The following is a 17556-nucleotide window of genomic DNA, read 5'->3' on the forward strand; positions in this document are numbered from 1 at the left end:
CAAGACTGCAGGGGTAGAAGTCACAACACAACGGCTGTTTTGTGATGTGGCATTTTAATCTAAAGGACTAGCTACTCATTATGGAGATATTTCTAAAGTTACTGCTAACTTTATACACACTGCATCTGTCTGTCTATTTTAGCCCAGTTGTGAATGCATCCAGGAGGCCATGGACAGCTGCTTATAACAGGTGCTGTATTCTTCGCTTCAATATCTATAACATGTGCTTAAATATGTCTTGATAGCATTGTTACTCATATATACCATGGGTATTAGAAACATAACTGAGATGATCATTGTGTTTTGGGGGTTTCAGTGGGGCTGGGACGAGGAGGTCCAGAGCTGTAAACAGGCCGATACCCATCAACTGTAGGCTGGGGAGCTGGTCATCTTGGACTCCTTGTAACTCCTGCACAGACCAAAAGGTAATAATATTTTTCTCAAAAAATTGTATGCATAAGTAATTCTTAGGTTTTGAATGCAAGTAATGATTAGTGATATGCAAAGTTTACATTACGTGTTCAATTCCTGGAAAAGTAAAACTAGAAAACTCTGAGTAGAAACACTGCAATTGAGACAGTTTTGTATCTTGTAGTTCAGATCAATACATAGATTAGATGATCAACAGGTCCAAAGGGAATAATGATTTCACTATATCAGTTCTTCTGCTACAATAAGGCCAGTAAAATTGCACCCTGGTTTTACAGTGTTCCTGGTATTTTAGGCTTAAAAGTACTCCACTCATTTAGGATCTTTAAAATCACTTGTATATCCTACAGTTCAAATGTTAGATATTATGGAATGCAAAACTTAACATTTAATTTATGTGATTTTAACTGCACTATTACAAACATAATACCATGCTGGGCCTACTTCCTGTACTATGAAAAGAGTCATATTGGCCAAATAAAAATCAGTCTAGAGTTGCCTTTGAGCCCTATAATGAAGGTAACACTGCCTGCTAGGTCTAAATTTTCCTATCAACATTACTAATGGGTCTGAATAAGCATTCATTAATATATTTTACCACAAGGTAATGATATGTGTTTCTGCAATGAGCTATTTGTGACTGCTGGGTACTCAAATTTTGCAGGGTTAGTGGTCAAAGCAAAAACATGTGTCCAAGCATTATTACATATCTTGAATTCACAGCTAACCACGCAAGGGGGGGGCTAAAGTCTTGTCACTGCTATTTGCAAAATTTAGAGGAAAAGACACCAGGCTATAAACACATTTTAGTCGTATAAATGTTGAATCATCTTTTTTTTTCAGTGTATAGACGACACATTTTTTTGCAACTGGGGAATGTAAGATCACTTTTTCGCTTTTTTAGCTTCAACAATGATAATGAAAATTAAAATGTAAAAAAAACACACCATATGGATATATTTGTTTTGTAAAAGCCCAAGTGAGCCACTATAGAGGTGCTTAACGGCTATCAGTGGCCTCAGAGCCACGGGTTGCCCATCACTGGTATAAGGGAATAGACTGGGTGATTTCAAGTGCTAACTCATTGTTAACTCTGTCTCAGGTCCGTTTCCGATACTTGGAGAAGCCCTCACAGTTTGGCGGCACAGTATGCATTGACACACTATGGGAAAAGTTGGCATGTCCAACAGCAACAACACAGTGTCTGGTGACAGATTACTGTGGAGAGAGCTTCACCTGCAAAGAAACAGGCAAGTCCCATCAGCGACCACTCACATTACACAGTCTCTTTCACATGAAGGATGTTTTGTCTGTTGGTTTGTGCAGGAAATATAAATCTATTTCTGTTTATTTAGGGCGCTGCATCAGCCAGTCTCTTCGCTGTAACGGAGAGCCAGACTGTGATGATTTTTCTGATGAAGATGACTGTGAACACTTCAACCAGAGAGACGACAAGTGTTCAAAGCTAATGCCGATTCCTGGTGCTGAACGTGGCACTCAGGGGTAAATATCGTTAGGATTTTTGTGATGTTATTTACTTAACGTAGTTTATATCACATCTAAGGAGGTTTTAAAGTAATGCAAATGAATCACCAGGTCCATTGTAAAAAAACAAAAACAAAAAACAAACCAATAAGCACATACATCATCAACTCATTAAAAATCATGATTCCTTGTCCAACAGATTGCTTTGAAACACTGGAAATATACACAAATCATACCATTACTTCTTTTGCTTGACAATTAATCTTAATTAATTTTTCTTAATAATTACTAATTGAATTGAAATTTGAATTCTACTTTGCCCAGCTTCAACATCTTGACTGGAGACCTTGTGGATCATGTACTTGACCCGAGGTACTTTGGAGGAAAGTGTGAATATGTCTATAACGGTGAATGGAGGAAATTTATTTATGATGCGTTCTGCGAGAACCTGCACTACAATGACGATGAGAAGAACTACAGGAAACCTTACAACTACCATACCTACCAGTTTGTGGTAAAGCTATGATTGATCTCTACGCTAAATAAATGACCCGTTTGAATAAAGACATTTTGACATAACGTTTAACCTGTTACAGGCTGAAGCTACGTCAGAGGGCTCTCAAGAATACTATGAAGATGTGGTGAGCCTGCTGAATGCGAGGAAAACTATGCATTCTTCCAATGGCGGCGTCTCCGTTGGGATCTATTATGTTGAAGTGGGACTGAGTGGAAGCAGAGAATCGGACTTTCTCAAGAACTTAACGCAGCATAAAAATCAGGTACGATCTCCTGATCCAAGGGTCAACGTGTGTCACATGACAAGTGAAGTGCAATCAGTTGAGGTGGGAGTTTGTCGGGTTTTTAAAAAGATTCTGGGAAATATGTGTTTTGTTTTGCGATCTATTGAATCAGTGTGTTTGTTTTAAACAGTTACTTTGGTTGTTCTACTATTTGTCATCTCCATTTCTTGAGGTGGTAACTGCCAAGAACTGACATTGACACGCTTTGGTAACTGGTGATAGCTAGCGGGGAAAATGAAAGTGTTATCCTCCTGCTGTTTTGGTTGTGCAATGATTGACACACTTCCTTTGTGATGTAAATCAAGCCATCACCTGGTAGCCGACAGAGCCGCACAGTGAAAGTGAGGCTAGTAGGAAACCGGTCTAAATGCAGACGATTTCATTGTTCTATAGCCATTAAATGGTGCCGTTAACATTTACATCATATTGGTAAGTTACAGTGAAAAACTGCTATTTCCGCTTAAAACAGTTCTAAGTGTCAATGCCAAAAGAAAGGACAGTATTTAGGGTATAAATAAGTTAGTTTCATTTTACTTTATTCATTTTACTTAAAAATTACAAAACTTTTTTCATTGTTAGTATTATTACTATTTCCACCTCCAAAAAAAAAAAAGAAAAAGAAAAATTGCCTATAAAATCTTTCCCTTTGTTTTCAGGACCTTGGGTTCATTAGGCTTTGGTCCAAGGTGCAAACAGCCCACTTCAAGATGAGAAGTAATAATCTGATGCTTCATGAAGATTTCTACATTTCACTCATGGAGCTACCAGAGCAGTATGACTTTGGGACGTACTCCCGCTTCTTCAGCACATTTGGCACCCACTACGTCACAGAGGGAACGATGGGGGGAACCCTCGAATATGTCGTGGTTGTCAACAAAACAGCTATGGCAGAATCAAGTACTGTGGGCTTTTGCAGTTTGTTAATCACTGTCATCCTAGAGAAAATACAATGCAAACTACCCTTAGTTTCATTCTCTTGTCTCACTTTCACAGAGCTGGAGGGTAAACAAGCTGGAAGATGCTTTGGAGCCTCTATCGGTTTAAGCTATCCCTCCGCCGACGCTATATCAACAGATCTAAAAGTGGGTGTGAATCCATGCAATAAAAAAGGATCATTTAATCAAGGTGAGACATCAAATCATTACAGAGTTTTGAATTTGAGTTCATCATTTCTTTATTTGTAACTATATCTCATTTCCATTCGACATATAAGATGAGGGACTATTGTAGTGCTGTCTGTCAGAGCTCGTATTACAAATGTTATTCCTCTTTCCTTTTGAAATGTAGCCAAAGACTCTGATTCAGCTGTCATTGAGGATATTGTTACTTTGGTGAAGGGGGGAGTCACAGTCAGCAGCAGTGGCGTGTTGGCTATCAGAAACCCGAACACCTACAGGAACTGGGGAGCATCCCTCAAATACAACCCAACACTCATCGAATACGAGGTGACTTAACACAATTGGACATTTTATGCTCTTAAACAAAAGAACACCACAAAAAAAATTACATTTGAATTTATTCATTTATGACCTCACACTGTTTTGGTGCCTTTTATGGTGTGGTCATCTGCTTTTTATTACATTTTCTCCTCTCCCTGTCTCTGTCCTTCCTCCCTTATGACCCAGATCATGCCAATTTATGAGCTAGTGCGCCTCAGCACAGCTGCTGACCATGTCGGCACAAGGCTTGCCAACTTGCAGAGGGGTTGGGAAGAATATCTGCAGCAGTTTGACTCCTGTCGCTGTGCCCCCTGCAGGCACAACGGCATCCCTGTCCTCACAGGTACCTCCTGTAACTGCATCTGTAAGTTGGGCTACCATGGGGAGGCCTGTGAAGAGACTCTTAGAAGAGGTGAGACTTTTATCACAATTAAAAACAGTTGAGGTAAACACATTCAAATCAATCTTTAAATAAAGGAATAGTTTTATATTTTGGGCTAAACATTTTTTTTGCATTCTTGCTGTGAGTTACAAGAGAAGTTCAATAACGCTCTTACATCAGGCCTTTGCACATGAAGCTAGAGACAGGACATGGTTAGCTTAGCTGAGCATAAAGAGTAGATCCCTTTTCTCTGTGCACAAAAAGTGCACCAACATGTGCTAAGATCTGACTTTTGTATTTAAGGGGAAAGGCAGCAGCCGCAGATATTTATTGGCTCCAGCTCTGATCTGCGCTGCCACAAAATAGTGTCCATCTATTTTGCAAAGCAGAAAAATTTGATGTTAACAACAATTTGAGGTAGATGACTGATGATCAATGACTTTGATATTTTGTTGGTTTTAAGTTGTGTTGTAAAATATCCAAAATACAATGTCTGCCAAATGTCACATGCAAATATCATCTTGATTTAAACCGACATTTAGTCGGAAGATATGGAGAATAAAACACAGCGTTCGCAAAACATCATGCTAGCCTCCACACAGCATGAAATTCTAATTTTGTGTGTGGACATTTAAGAGGATGCCACGCCGGTGTCATTTCAACCAAAGTATTAAACCTGTCTGATGTAAGAGTCCAACATCTCTCTGATGTCATAGTGGCATCTGATGCCGGCTGGGTGGTCTGAGTCGAACAGTACAAATCTCTGCTTTCAAACAAAAGCATTTTTTTTTCCTGATTGTTAAACTCGTACTATAACCAAGAAGGTAAAATTGACAAGCTTCTTTGTGAAGCAAGTATGATGTCTTTCAGGCAACCAGCAGAGGCTCCATGAAGTCACTATGCCTGCTGTTTTAAACAAATTTAACAGATAATGTGTTAGTCAGAGCCAGGAGAGCTGTCGTCGTGCAAAGCTATGCTAACTGTGTAGATTAGTGTAAGATTAGTGTAAGATTTCTCATGCGTGTGCAGCAGTGTTTTCTTGTGCAGATTAATAGGAACTATCTCCCATCAGAGGATGTGATGGAGTAATAACTGTGCAGACACCTCTTGTTTCAAAACAGATATCTTTTTCTCTGTCTATATCTCAAACCCCTTTGATTTTCCTTGACAGATGCAAAGACAGATGGCTCATGGTCTTGTTGGGGGACCTGGTCATCGTGTGCATCGGGGAGAAAGACTCGGACAAGAACCTGTGATAATCCTGCACCTGATGGGGGCGGAGCAACCTGCCTAGGCTCCTCCTCTCAGACTCAGCACTGTTAAAGTCACTCGGGTTTCAGGGTTATAATGCTGAGCATAATATGTGTGCTTTCATGAATAAAAGCTGCTCTTCCACAATAATTTTATTTGTCTGAACTCTCAAAGAGAAAACAAATTGTTTGCCTTTATCAGGACACACAATATGATGTTGTTTATATCAAGTAGCAATAAAATATTTTGATGTGAAGACTTTACTTTGTGTGTGTGTGTGTGTGTGTGTGTGTTTCTCTCTGAACCTTATCAAAGTACAAGAGTCAAAGTGCTTTAGATGCTTTGTATGAGATTGCCTTGAATATGAAGATTAAATTTTGGTCAGTGCTTAAATGCTACGATACTGCAGTTGCACAGAGGAGAAGACATATTCAGAAACACTCAATTTAATATTTTTTATATTATATCAATTGAGGATATTGCATTGAGGTCAGGTCTGTTTCTGTTAAAATATGATACATTATGTAGCACCAAGAAGTCAAAAGAGAAACACACCACAGACTGAGCTATTTTTAAATGAGGATTTTACTTATAAATCTTTATGTCAGGGCTATTGAGACAATTTTAAAAACAATCGGTGGACTCTTGCTGCAGTCCTCTGCATGCCAGGCCTCCATCGCTGGGTGCTGGATTGTTACACTGTCGACTCCTCGTCTTTTTTCCTCCACTGCAGGATGACCACGCACCCCAGCAGCTCCAGCTGCCATCGGTGGCTATATCTGTCAGAAGGGGCCACATCATATCTCATATCATTGTTTCTGTATTTCAGTAGGTTTTATCACAAATAAATAAAATAATGCTGCTTGCAGTGTTTTGTGTTTTGGATCTTGAAAGCTAACCTTTTCGTCTATTTGTGATCTCACAGCCTTGTCCAGAGTATCCAGTCGGACACACACAGTCACACCTGGTCCCTGTTGAGAGACATTGAGATATGTCCTTCACACTCATCATCACTTATATCATTAGCACCACTGTAAACATCATCAGAGTCCCTTTCTGCACTATTATTTTGTGTTTGTGAACATAAACTCTAAAAATGACAGTCAATGTTTCTTTAAGTATAACTAAAAATTAAAGGGAAAGTTCAGCTTTTTTAAGTCAGGAAGTTTGAGATATTCATCTATAGCCAGTGTGTTATTACCTACAGTAGATGTGAGAAAATGAAATCCCATTTCTGTGGGATTTAATTTTCCCAAACCAATTACAGCAAACAACGTATCCGACTGAATCTAATGCATTTTTAAGTCCACACTGATGTGTAGCCATGCCAACATACTGATTTTATGAAGGATTTTAAGAGTGGTTCAGAGTGAAATAAAACAAACTATGATACAACAGCAGCGTCTACTTTGTCTGGAGTGTTTGCCATTGTTGTTATTAGTCCACAGTGGTTCCAATGCACTGCCTAACAACAGCCTGAAAACAGCATCAGTCCCCATCGCATCCCTCATTGGTCATTTTTTAAATTTTAACCATGAAACAGCTTTCATGTCACTATGCCAGACAAATCAGTCAGCTCAAATACAGTGGAGCGTTTGGATTCGAAGGTCTGGGCTGGGGCAGTAGCAAAATGTATTTTAGCCAACTAAAAAAATCAACATCAGTTTAAAAGTATGCTATATTTAGAACATTTTTATCACGTTACCTTGACGCAGACAGCCTGTTCTTTTGGAGAAGCAGTTCATCTATGCTCTCATCAAAACTACCAGACTCCATTAATAAAAACAGTAATTTTAGTTTGCCAAATATGGTAAATGTTGGTCTAAGGCTGTCTCGATCAGTTAGTTAGTTGGTATTATGGTGTGACTTAAGTGTATCCAAATGTATCCTTTCAAAACACCAAAGTCAAAAAATAAATGTATTGAGGCATGATAAAACAGCAGCTCTATGCTCAGTGATGTTAAATTGCTGTCTTTCTTCATGAAGTCTGGCTTTGAAGAGAGCGATAAAAGGGCTGCGGTTTCCATCCGGAAATTGCTGGTAAAGTGATGGAAATATTCTGAATATAGAGAACGCCAAAACTGATGCTGATGATTTAGATGGCTAAAATGTGTTTTGCTGCGGCCCCCCAACACAACAGTGCATCACTTAGCCTCCATGTCCGATTTCTGCCTGCCTCCCCAAACTGAGGCAGTGTAACACACTGACTATAGATGCGTACCTCATAAAATCCCACCTAAAAAAATCCAAACTATCCCTTTAAGCTTTGGCACAAACTGTGAGTGAAAACAAAACACAGATTGGGAAATAATTAATGCAGTGAGCTTTCAGTCAATAACTGATGGAAATAGGACCATAAAATTTGTCATAAACACCCTAAAATAATATACCCTGCAGTACCTCTCAAAACAGCCTTTCCATTGTTTTTACAGGGAGCACATCGACATGGACTATTCTCCTCCAGGTACTCTGACAGCGCTCTCTTCAGGTTTCTCTTCAGGGTGGCATCATGGAAGAAGTCCCTGGAGGTCACCAGCTCATACAGCGGCCGTGTCTAATGAGAAACAAATGTTATTAGTGAACTATCTTCATACCGTTCAAATTCAGTTCCTGTATTTATTTATAGAGCCAACTGGAAAGCCCCACAAGTGCTGAAACTTGACCCAGCTTATTCGTATTTGGCTCAGTTGCTATTTGGCATCTTTTGCTGTTTGTTCTCCAACTCGCTGTTGATCAGCCTAGCTGTACTTTGCCTGTTTGTAACTGTGCCAATGCTGTAACCACCACTGACCAACTCTTTTGTAAATGTTTCTGCGTCAATTAGCCAGGTCAGACTCCTTGTAGATGGTTTAATTACAGCGGGAAATTGGTTTGGTGAAACATTAAAGAAGAAGAAAAAAATGTCTTAATTGTACAATAGTTTGTGGGAGACAGGAAACACAGAGATAAGAGAGAATAACGAATGGGATAATAGCATGTAATATGAATGAAAACAAACAGCCAAGGTAAGTTAGAAAAAGAGCTTGAGGCAAAACTTGTTTGAGACAGAAAAACTCACTGTTTGGCGAATGAAGTCAGGGTTAAAACGCACGCTTTCACCCCACAGCCCCATCAGCTGCGGGGTCGGAAGCTTTTTAGACACCAAAGCAGTGATGGATTCACTACTTCCACCCCTGACAATTGCAAAAAAGTCCTCCACCATGCTGCCGTGCTCAGTGTCCTCTGGAAAGAGACAGAATTACTTCAGACTTTTACCATCAGTTCTTGTTGTTTGATGTATAACAGAAAACATTCTGCAGGGCGTTTGGTTAAAACCTCACCTCCCATCTCATTCAGCAGGCCATTACAGGATCCACCGTGAACACCAGCAGACACATAAACGCCGAAAATGTTGGCCCCGACCTTGAGGCCTGACTGTGTACAGCGTTTGTAGTCGTCTAAAGTATAATCTAGAGGAACCAGAGGAGTCACGGAGTGGTTACTGCAACATTGTATTATCACTCAGGAAATTGGGCCATGAGGGTCAACTTTTGAATGCAATGGTTTATCTATCACCTATTTATCACTTGGTGTCAGTGTTAAGGGACAGTTCACCCAAAAAATTAAAAATGCATATTTCCCCTCTTAACTTAGGTGCTATTTATCAGGCTAAATTGTTTTGGTGTGAGGCATCGAGTTTTGGAGATCAGCCATAGAGATGTCTGCCTTCTCTCCATTATAATGGACATAGATGGCACTCAGCTTACGATGCTCAAAGCGCAAAAAAAAAAAAAACATTCGAAAAACTCAACAGCAATGTCTCTTTCCAGAAATCATGACTTGAATACTAAAGATAATCCATATACCTTATTTTGAACAGTTTTTTCCACCAAACTACAGCCACCGACCGCATTACTGTGGAGAAGGAAGCATGCATCTACTGCTAGCTCACCTAACACCACTGACCTAGCTAACATTACAGCTCAGCCGAGAAGGACGCCATTAATGTTTACATCTTGTGCTCCCATGAGCACAAACCTCTCGTCCATGAGTCGATGCACGCTTCCTGTGCACGCTACGTTTTTTTTGTACTTTGAGCACCACTAGTCGAGTGCCATCTAGTTCCATTACATTAGACACTGGAAATGACACCCTGTATGTTTTTCTTCACTGTTTGTTTCAAAACAATTAAACGTGTTTGAACATCAGACGCAGTGGAGTGGCCATCATGGATTTGACCTTTATTGTTTCTCAGAGGTAAAGCTTCCCTGCACATCTGAAAATAAACATTATAGCATGCACTGATTGTGTTAGAAATGCCATGCTTCTCCATTAAAATGCAGAATCGTTGCGGCTAAATATGTATTATTGATTTTGGGGCAAGCTGTCCCTTTAAGGATGATACTATAGATGATGTCACTGCTATTGCCAAACCACAGTATCAGATCATTATAAGTATCTTTATGCATTCTTGCAACAGGCGGAGAAATTAAACCAAATGTGTATTACCTGAGACCCCTGTGACTCCAGTTCAGCAGCCGCTAATATTTATTGTATTATATTTACCTGTTTTTGCGAGCTTCTCCTTGTTGAGGATGATGGTGTGCTCAAAGTCTCCTCCAAGGGCAGCCTCTGTGATGTAGTGTGTGCCGTAGTCCCTATAGATCTGTCTGTATTCCCCGTAAACATAGGTCTGTGGCAAGGAGCGCAGGCGCTGCAGGAACTCAGGGTGCAGCATCAAATCATCTGACTTCAGCATGTACTGGGCCAACTCCAGTTCAGCTTTGGCCCTCACAAAGCTGTTAGTCTGAGGGGTGAATCAGCAGGAGGCAGGTGATGAATAGTTTACTGCTTTCAGGTTTTTTAATGACTTGTAGGCTATAAATCGTAAATCTGTTAGGTTGTGCAGAGGTCAGGAGAAAAGAAATCTCACCTTGCCTGATGCACGGCGAATCTTCTTTTCTGCTCTGGTGTATTTGGAATTCTTATGGTTGAAGCCAAATTCAACTATCCCCGGAATGGCGAAGCCAAAGGAAACAACGGTTTGGGACATGCGCTCATTTATGGTGTGCTCCCTGTAGTTAGAGTATGACTCAAAAGACTCCATGGTGAAATCATATGAGCCTTTTGTCTGTAAATACACAAGGAGAAAATTTTACTTTTAAGTGTCTCATAGGCAGGATCGTATTACAGCATAGTGGTCAAGACCACCTAAACCGAGACCAAGATCAGAGTGTATCCAGACAGAGACAAGACCAAGACTGGATCATTATGAGTCCCACGCTGCATGACACACTTAGGATGAAATATGGAACATTCAGGTCATAAATAGCACTCCTCAAACTGATCTGAAAGATTCTCATTTCCATAAAAACACCCACATAAAACAAATGAACATTCCTCATTCATTCACCTCTTTTATTGCAGAGTGTATATGTGTGTGTGTGTGTGTTTGTGTGTGTGTGTGTGTGTGTGAGTGTGTGTCTGTGTGTAAGTGTATCACGAGAAATGCTTTGTTGATAAAATAATTAAAAGGCATTAAAGAGGTGAATTTTATATTGTCCTACGGGAATTTTCTTTTGTTTTCTACGACAAACAAATACAAACAAACACTGAGAAGCTTAAACAAACGTAACCATCTGTATTCAACACTCTGGTCTTGAAATAAAATCCCAAGTCGTCTTTATCCCACACTGAGAGAAGTAAAAAATGCAGTCAAGTCTGAGACAAGACAGAGACCTTTGAAAAGTGGAGCAGAGACTAATCTTGCTTACTACAACAATGCAATATTACTTAAAAAAATACTGACAGCTATGTTTAGAATATGGGATAATAGATAAAAGACAAACCATTAATATTACTGGTTGAAAACATAAGCAAAAAAATGGCACCACTTAACTAATAGCCTTATTCATATGAACAAATCATTTGCTAATTCTCCACAGAGCAATTATAAACAAATAACCCTTTAAAACCCAAGCAAATTGGCTTTATTTCTTCAAAAACATGGGAAGAGGGCAATGAGACACTTAACAAGAAAAGGGCCCAAAAAATAGCAAGAAATTAGTAAAAAGGAATATCATCCAAAAATAAGCAACAAAAAAAGGAAATTAAAAGTAAGAAAAAATGAACAAAAATGGCCTCAAAAAGCGTTAAAAATAATAATATATGTACATATTTTTGTAACAAAATTTTGAACATACAGTATAATTATAAGAACTATGAACAATTTTTTTGATAATATCTAATAATCCCACTCCGCTAATTCGCTCAAAGGTCATGTCCTTTTCACCTGACACTGTTTTTTTTGGTTTTTGGTTGGGTTTTTTTGCAATTTGTGGAACATCTCTTGCCAAGTTCTCATTGCCTGTTCCTGAAAAGTATGTGAATGAAGCACAGGAAAACAGCTGTCAGTGCAGGTGTTAAAGGGTTAATAAGACCAACGTTTAGTTTGCCAGGTTGGCTGGTGTTTTGCCTCTATATATAGTAATAATTAAGTTTTAAATGTTGGTAATCTGTTAATAAAGTCACTGATTGATACATTTTAATACAGGTCCTCTGCAGCCCTTTTCCAGAAGTAATATGGTCCAATCGGTCAAAGGGATTTTCCACAGTTTCGCAACCTAAAAAATGTTGTTCTTAATGGTTCATAGCTGATTTATAAAGTAATTGAATATGTAATTGACTTATTAATAGTTAATAAAGACAGTAGTTATACCTTTTTTCGACTTCTGAAAAAGTATGACGGATCAGGTAGTGATACCAAAAAAACTACAATCTTGTTCATCAACTCATCTGTCAATATAGAAAAGTGTAATTAGCAGCCGGTATCACCTGCACTGTGTACTGTTGCAGGTTATAAGGCTTCCTGAATCTGACATCCTGGATGTAGTGAGGCAAGCAGCTGCCAGCGTAGTATCTGTTATCAAGCACCACTCCCCCCAGGTTACTGTTCAAGATGTTGATCCTGAAAGAAGAGCAGCAGCATTGACAGTGAGCAGATTGATTTGAGGAGAGCAACATGTTTACGAATCCAAGTCCTCGAAAATATCTGGGACTCACACTGCAGACTAATGGGAATGTGACTCACCCTTTGGCAAGGTTTTCAATTCCCCAATACTCTTCAGCTTCCTCCCTGCAGGGCTTGGAAACCTTCTTACAGCCGGCTTCATCTGACATGTCCCCACAGTCATCCTCCCCGCTACACTGCAGAGTCCTGGGAATACAGCGACCTGAGGGAGAGGAAAGACGTGGACGGCATTTCAATCCATTCATCAAAATAAATATAGCCATGGTACAATTCTGTAAACCACGGATATATTACTTTTGAAGCAGATACGTTAAAACTTTATGTTTTAGTTTTCAATTTATGTTGTGACAATGTTGTAGTTAACATGTTGATAGGTTTAGGCACAAAAACACATGGCTGGGGTTAAGAAAACATCATTTTTTTGGCTTAGAATCAGTGCCAAATCCCATTTTGGTTATTACGAAGATGGGCCAACCATACCTGTTTTTGTTGATATAAACACAACTTGAAATGTGCCTACCTCTTCTTAAAATGTATCATTTTTTGTGGCTATAAACATGGCTGGAAATGTCCCAAACTGTTGTTACATGTACCCACTTTCTATTGCTATAAACACAGCTGAAAGTGTTTTAGCTTCTACTTAAATGTACTTTTTTGTTGCCGTAAACCCGGCAGAAAGCGATCCAAGCTCTTTCTCAAAAATACCCGGTTACGTTGTTATATACATGGCAGAAAAACTCCCACTCTGTACAAAATAACAGCTTTTGTCGTTATAAACATGGTAATAATAACTGCTTTTGTAGGCATAAACATGGCTGGAAATGTCCAATTCTTGTTAAATAATATGGACTTTTGTTTGCTATAAAAGCAGCTGGAAATGGCCCAAAGTATTGTGACAACAGCCATTTTAGACACTGTTAACATGGCATTTAGCAACGGTTAATATTCAAAACAAAATCTAAAACATATTAATGAACTCAATATTTTGACATCTTGGAAATATGCTTCTTTGCTTTCTTGCTGAAAGTTAGATTGCTATATATGAAGCTACAGCCGATTAGCTTAGAAGACGTAGGCGGTGGGGCAGGATGGAGCATAGAGGTATAAGGGTGCAGGAGATACCTGTTTGGGTGCAGAGGAATCCCTCACACAGAGGAACGTTGTCGCAGGTGTAGCGGGTTGGAACCTTACAGGCCTCCTCCTCCCTGCCGTGAAAATTGCACGGCTGCCCTCCAAACTGGGACGGCTGCTCAAGTTTAGCATAGCGAAACTGGAAGGTTGAGAGAGAAAAAACATACAAACGGTCAGAGCAACAAAGAGGAAGGCTCAGCACTACCCAATAAAGGTGGTGGAAGAGCTCAGAAACCGCTCCGGGGAACTATAACAGCTGAAATCCCATTAGAGGACTGTTTTCACTTTGTCATGTCAAGGTTATTAATCCCCCTCCTGTAAAGTGGATGAGATTGAGCACTGAAGTACATCAGCTGAGACCTTTGCCAGCAGTGGAGCTCTCTGCCTCACAGAAAAAACAGCCCACAAGGGTCACGATGTTGAACGCCTCAGACTGCAGAGTTATGTCTCAATCCTGCACTGTAACGTAAAAACGATTTATTTAACCAAATCTATTTTGACTGTATCCAAATCTAATCTTACTTATGATTACCACAACATTACCACTGGTTTTGCTTGATTGTTAATGTCAATAGTTTTCAATTAAAGAAAAACTTTGCCAATTTGGGAAATATATTTATTTACTTTATTGACTATAAAGTGAAAGATTGATAAAAGTCTTTTTGTGCTAAAGCTGCCATCTACTGCCATCTATCACCAGGCCCCCAGGTAAGCCACTCAGCCACTGCAGCAAATTTTTCCCGATGGCCACAGGTGGTATTTGCAGCAAAAAATTACACGAGTCTATGAGACAAGTGGGAGGAACACCACAACGCATATTAAGTGAGCCGCATAGCGTATTCACCAGGTAAGCAACTCAGTTGGAATGGTTAGGTGCCATCTTTGGTCCACTGCTTATCATTATATAGTCCCTATACTTATCATTATATTATGCTTGTTTACGGGCAGGGCTGCTCAGGGTGACGGGCTGTCTGAGAGGCGTCGCCACAGCTCATCCACGGCCAACATGTCAAAGTCGAGGACTCAAAACGGGAGTCCACAACTTAATGGGTAGCTACGTCCATTATTTTTACAGTCTGTGAATATCACTCATTGGTTTGTAAACTACTGTTGCCTCGAGTTTGGAATTTTTTGGCCGTTGCCATCTTGCTTTTGTTTTTCTTGAGGCAGAAGAGCGAGAGGTGGATCTGAACACCACGATTTGTCTGTCACAAGCTAACCACACTACCTTGCTTTATGGTCAATTTTACTCTAAATGGGGCCATAATTTACCAGGTGAACATCAAACTATATTGAAGACGATTTGAAATTAGAGATTGAGAACTTCAGCTCATTGGAAAATTTTAACTGATGTACAGTATTAAATCAAGTGAGAGGAAGGGTCCTTTTTCACATTGATTTGTAAACAAACAGACCCCTTTTTGCAACCAGTGGATTCGCCTCCTGCTGGCCATTAGACATAATGCAGGTTAAAGGCGCTTGGGCAATGGCTTCACTATTCAGACCTGAAGGCTATGTCAACTTTTACAGTGTCTTTGGATCAGACAGATCTAGGCCAGTTGTTAAACTGTTTCAAGTCTTTATGCTAAGCTAAGTTAGCCAGTTGCTAGCTGTATCTTCTTATTTACCTGGTGAAATGAGTGTGGCACAAATCTTCTCATAACGCTCAGCAAGAAAGCTTTTTAAAAAAATGTTTTCTAATGCAAATAATTAATTTTTTCCTGCTATTTGAATATAAGAATGTTAAGGAGCACAAGAAGCTGCTAACATCAGATGATACCATTAACATGGTATTCAAGAGTGAACATTCAGGTTTACACTTTTCACTATTACAAAGTTGATCAGCTCACGCTAACACTGCTGCATAGCATTTTTGGTATGTTGAACATGAGCACAAAATCCAGTCTATGAGTGATTCCCTCTTGATAACAGATTATCAGACAAACATTGTGGAGTCCTGCTGGGCTAACAAACGCATGCCATGAATCGTAGCTGTTATGTCCCTCAGGGCCCACCATCACCTGTTGGGTGCCATCATACTTACTCTTTTTTTCTGACAGGTGTCACAGCGCGACCACGAGCTCCACTCTGATAAAACACAGTCCACTGGATGAACTACCACCTGATCGCCCACCGACCGAGTTTCACGAACACCGGGCCCCTCATCGCTCGCTGTGGTGACGCCAACTTCACTGTGACATGTAGATGAGAAACAAGTCAAAAACAAAGTGACATTTATTTTAACAGACATTTTTGGAAGCAAAAGTGTTTTAGGCTACATGAAGAACTAATGACAGATCTTAAGACAGCCAATTTAGTTCGAAAAGTGTTCAATAAATCACATTTAATCTCAGAGTGAAAACATTTTGAAAACTATTTTTGATCATTATCAGAAATCAACATGTCTTTGACAGAAAGATTGGTACATTAGTTAACCTCAGTGGAAATTTGAATCAGAAAATTGAAAATATCTGAGCAATCTGTTAATAAACAGACCAATAAAAAACGTGTACCTACCTTAGCAGCACCAAGCTCAAGGCAACATAGAGTACATAGCTCTGCAAACTGAGCGCACTCATCCGTGTCACCACAGGAAGCATGCTTACAAGTTAATATGACTGACTGAACGAGGAGACGACACTGCTCGGCTCTCTGTGTAAACACACACTGATCAATACTGGCCTGGATATGAAGTCAGTGCTGCCATAAGACTCAGAGGTGGAGCTGAACACACAACACTGCTGCAGGCCTCGGAGCTGCAAGACAAGGCGTTGTGGTACCAGGTCGACTGTCAGAGTGTATTTAACTCAGCTGTGACACAGACATCAGGTTTGTAGTGAAGCAGAATCAGAAAGTTTAACAGGCGACCCAGGAGGTTTGGATGTTTTCCAGTTATTGTAAACTTTATCATGTATCACAGGGAGAAATGTGATGAATGTGAAAAGCTGTAGATAACACGTCAGTGGCGGAACATGACGGCTTTATAATTTGGTAAATTCCTGTAACAAAGCTGAAAACATTTCAGTCATGTTTGTGTACCAATGACCTTTAAACTTTGCCTACTGTCGGCGATTTGGGATTTAACAGAATGACACAATCCTGTGACTCAGCTGTCGTTTACTTATTGAAAATCAAAACAACACTAATACCGACTAATATCTAACAACTGGTACAAATACCGCTACAACTAATATTATTAATAATATTATCCCTAAAATGTGTTGTTGGCAGATTCATCAAAAATTATTTCTGTATAAAAAGTAATCAAACTCCACCTGGACCAGCTACAATAAATGCTGCATACAAAATACATAATAAATATATAGGGGCAAATATAATGTGTACTTTTACTTTTGATACTTAAAGTACATTTTAAATGCTTCTGTAATTATTCTCACACTGTGCTACTCTTTATGTGATCAAATCAGCACTGAGGAGAACAAGTAATGACTACACTAATATACCCCAAACACGTATCTCATGACAATGACTGACTGCATGGAGCATTACTGCAGAGTATGTGTGAGGAGAGCAGCCTCTGTTAGATATACTTGTGGTCTTTGAAGCAGAAGCGTAGGCATTGGTGCATATTTTTATTGAGAATGGGACATCTAAATAAGAAAGTCAATT

At 39.5% G+C, this 17556-nt stretch overlaps 2 protein-coding genes across 2 annotated transcripts; one reads left to right on the top strand and one right to left on the bottom strand.

The window, feature by feature from the left end:
• The first annotated feature begins 4 nt into the window (after window positions 1–4).
• c8a (complement C8 alpha chain) lies at window positions 5–6049 on the top strand. Its single transcript, XM_042497084.2, has 11 exons — window positions 5–190; window positions 317–425; window positions 1532–1679; window positions 1785–1932; window positions 2239–2428; window positions 2511–2693; window positions 3371–3611; window positions 3708–3839; window positions 4002–4159; window positions 4340–4565; window positions 5707–6049. The coding sequence occupies exons 1-11, from the start codon at window positions 81–83 to the stop codon at window positions 5856–5858; spliced, it is 1797 nt and encodes a 598-aa protein (XP_042353018.1). The 5' UTR covers window positions 5–80; the 3' UTR covers window positions 5859–6049.
• A 304-nt stretch (window positions 6050–6353) lies between these two features.
• Window positions 6354–16707, bottom strand: c8b (complement C8 beta chain). The gene is made up of 12 exons (XM_088085146.1): window positions 16444–16707; window positions 15971–16118; window positions 13918–14065; window positions 12856–12997; window positions 12600–12732; window positions 10699–10896; window positions 10332–10572; window positions 9107–9235; window positions 8845–9008; window positions 8187–8340; window positions 6686–6757; window positions 6354–6565 (listed from the first exon to the last, which is right to left on the bottom strand). The coding sequence occupies exons 1-12, from the start codon at window positions 16524–16526 to the stop codon at window positions 6411–6413; spliced, it is 1767 nt and encodes a 588-aa protein (XP_087941272.1). The 5' UTR covers window positions 16527–16707; the 3' UTR covers window positions 6354–6410.
• Between the last annotated feature and the right edge of the window lie 849 nt (window positions 16708–17556).

This window comes from Plectropomus leopardus, chromosome 12 (assembly GCF_026936395.1).
Source record: "Plectropomus leopardus strain MGB_pleo_1.0 chromosome 12, ASM2693639v1, whole genome shotgun sequence".
NCBI lineage: Eukaryota > Metazoa > Chordata > Actinopteri > Perciformes > Serranidae > Plectropomus > Plectropomus leopardus.

Bases quoted from the DNA above. Each gene is read 5' to 3' on its own strand.
- c8b (XM_088085146.1), bottom strand. From the start codon at position 16,526: ATGCTTCCTGTGGTGACACGGATGAGTGCGCTCAGTTTGCAGAGCTAT. The intron at 10,573-10,698 runs GTGAGATTTCTT...TTCACCCCTCAG, and splicing joins TTCGCCGTGCATCAGGCAAG to ACTAACAGCTTTGTGAGGGC. The intron at 9,236-10,331 runs GTAAATATAATA...TGGTTCCTCTAG, and splicing joins GGAGAAGCTCGCAAAAACAG to ATTATACTTTAGACGACTAC.
- c8a (XM_042497084.2), top strand. From the start codon at position 81: ATGGAGATATTTCTAAAGTTACTGCTAACTTTATACACACTGCATCTG. The intron at 3,840-4,001 runs GTGAGACATCAA...TTTGAAATGTAG, and splicing joins AAAAGGATCATTTAATCAAG to CCAAAGACTCTGATTCAGCT. The intron at 4,566-5,706 runs GTGAGACTTTTA...TTTCCTTGACAG, and splicing joins TGAAGAGACTCTTAGAAGAG to ATGCAAAGACAGATGGCTCA.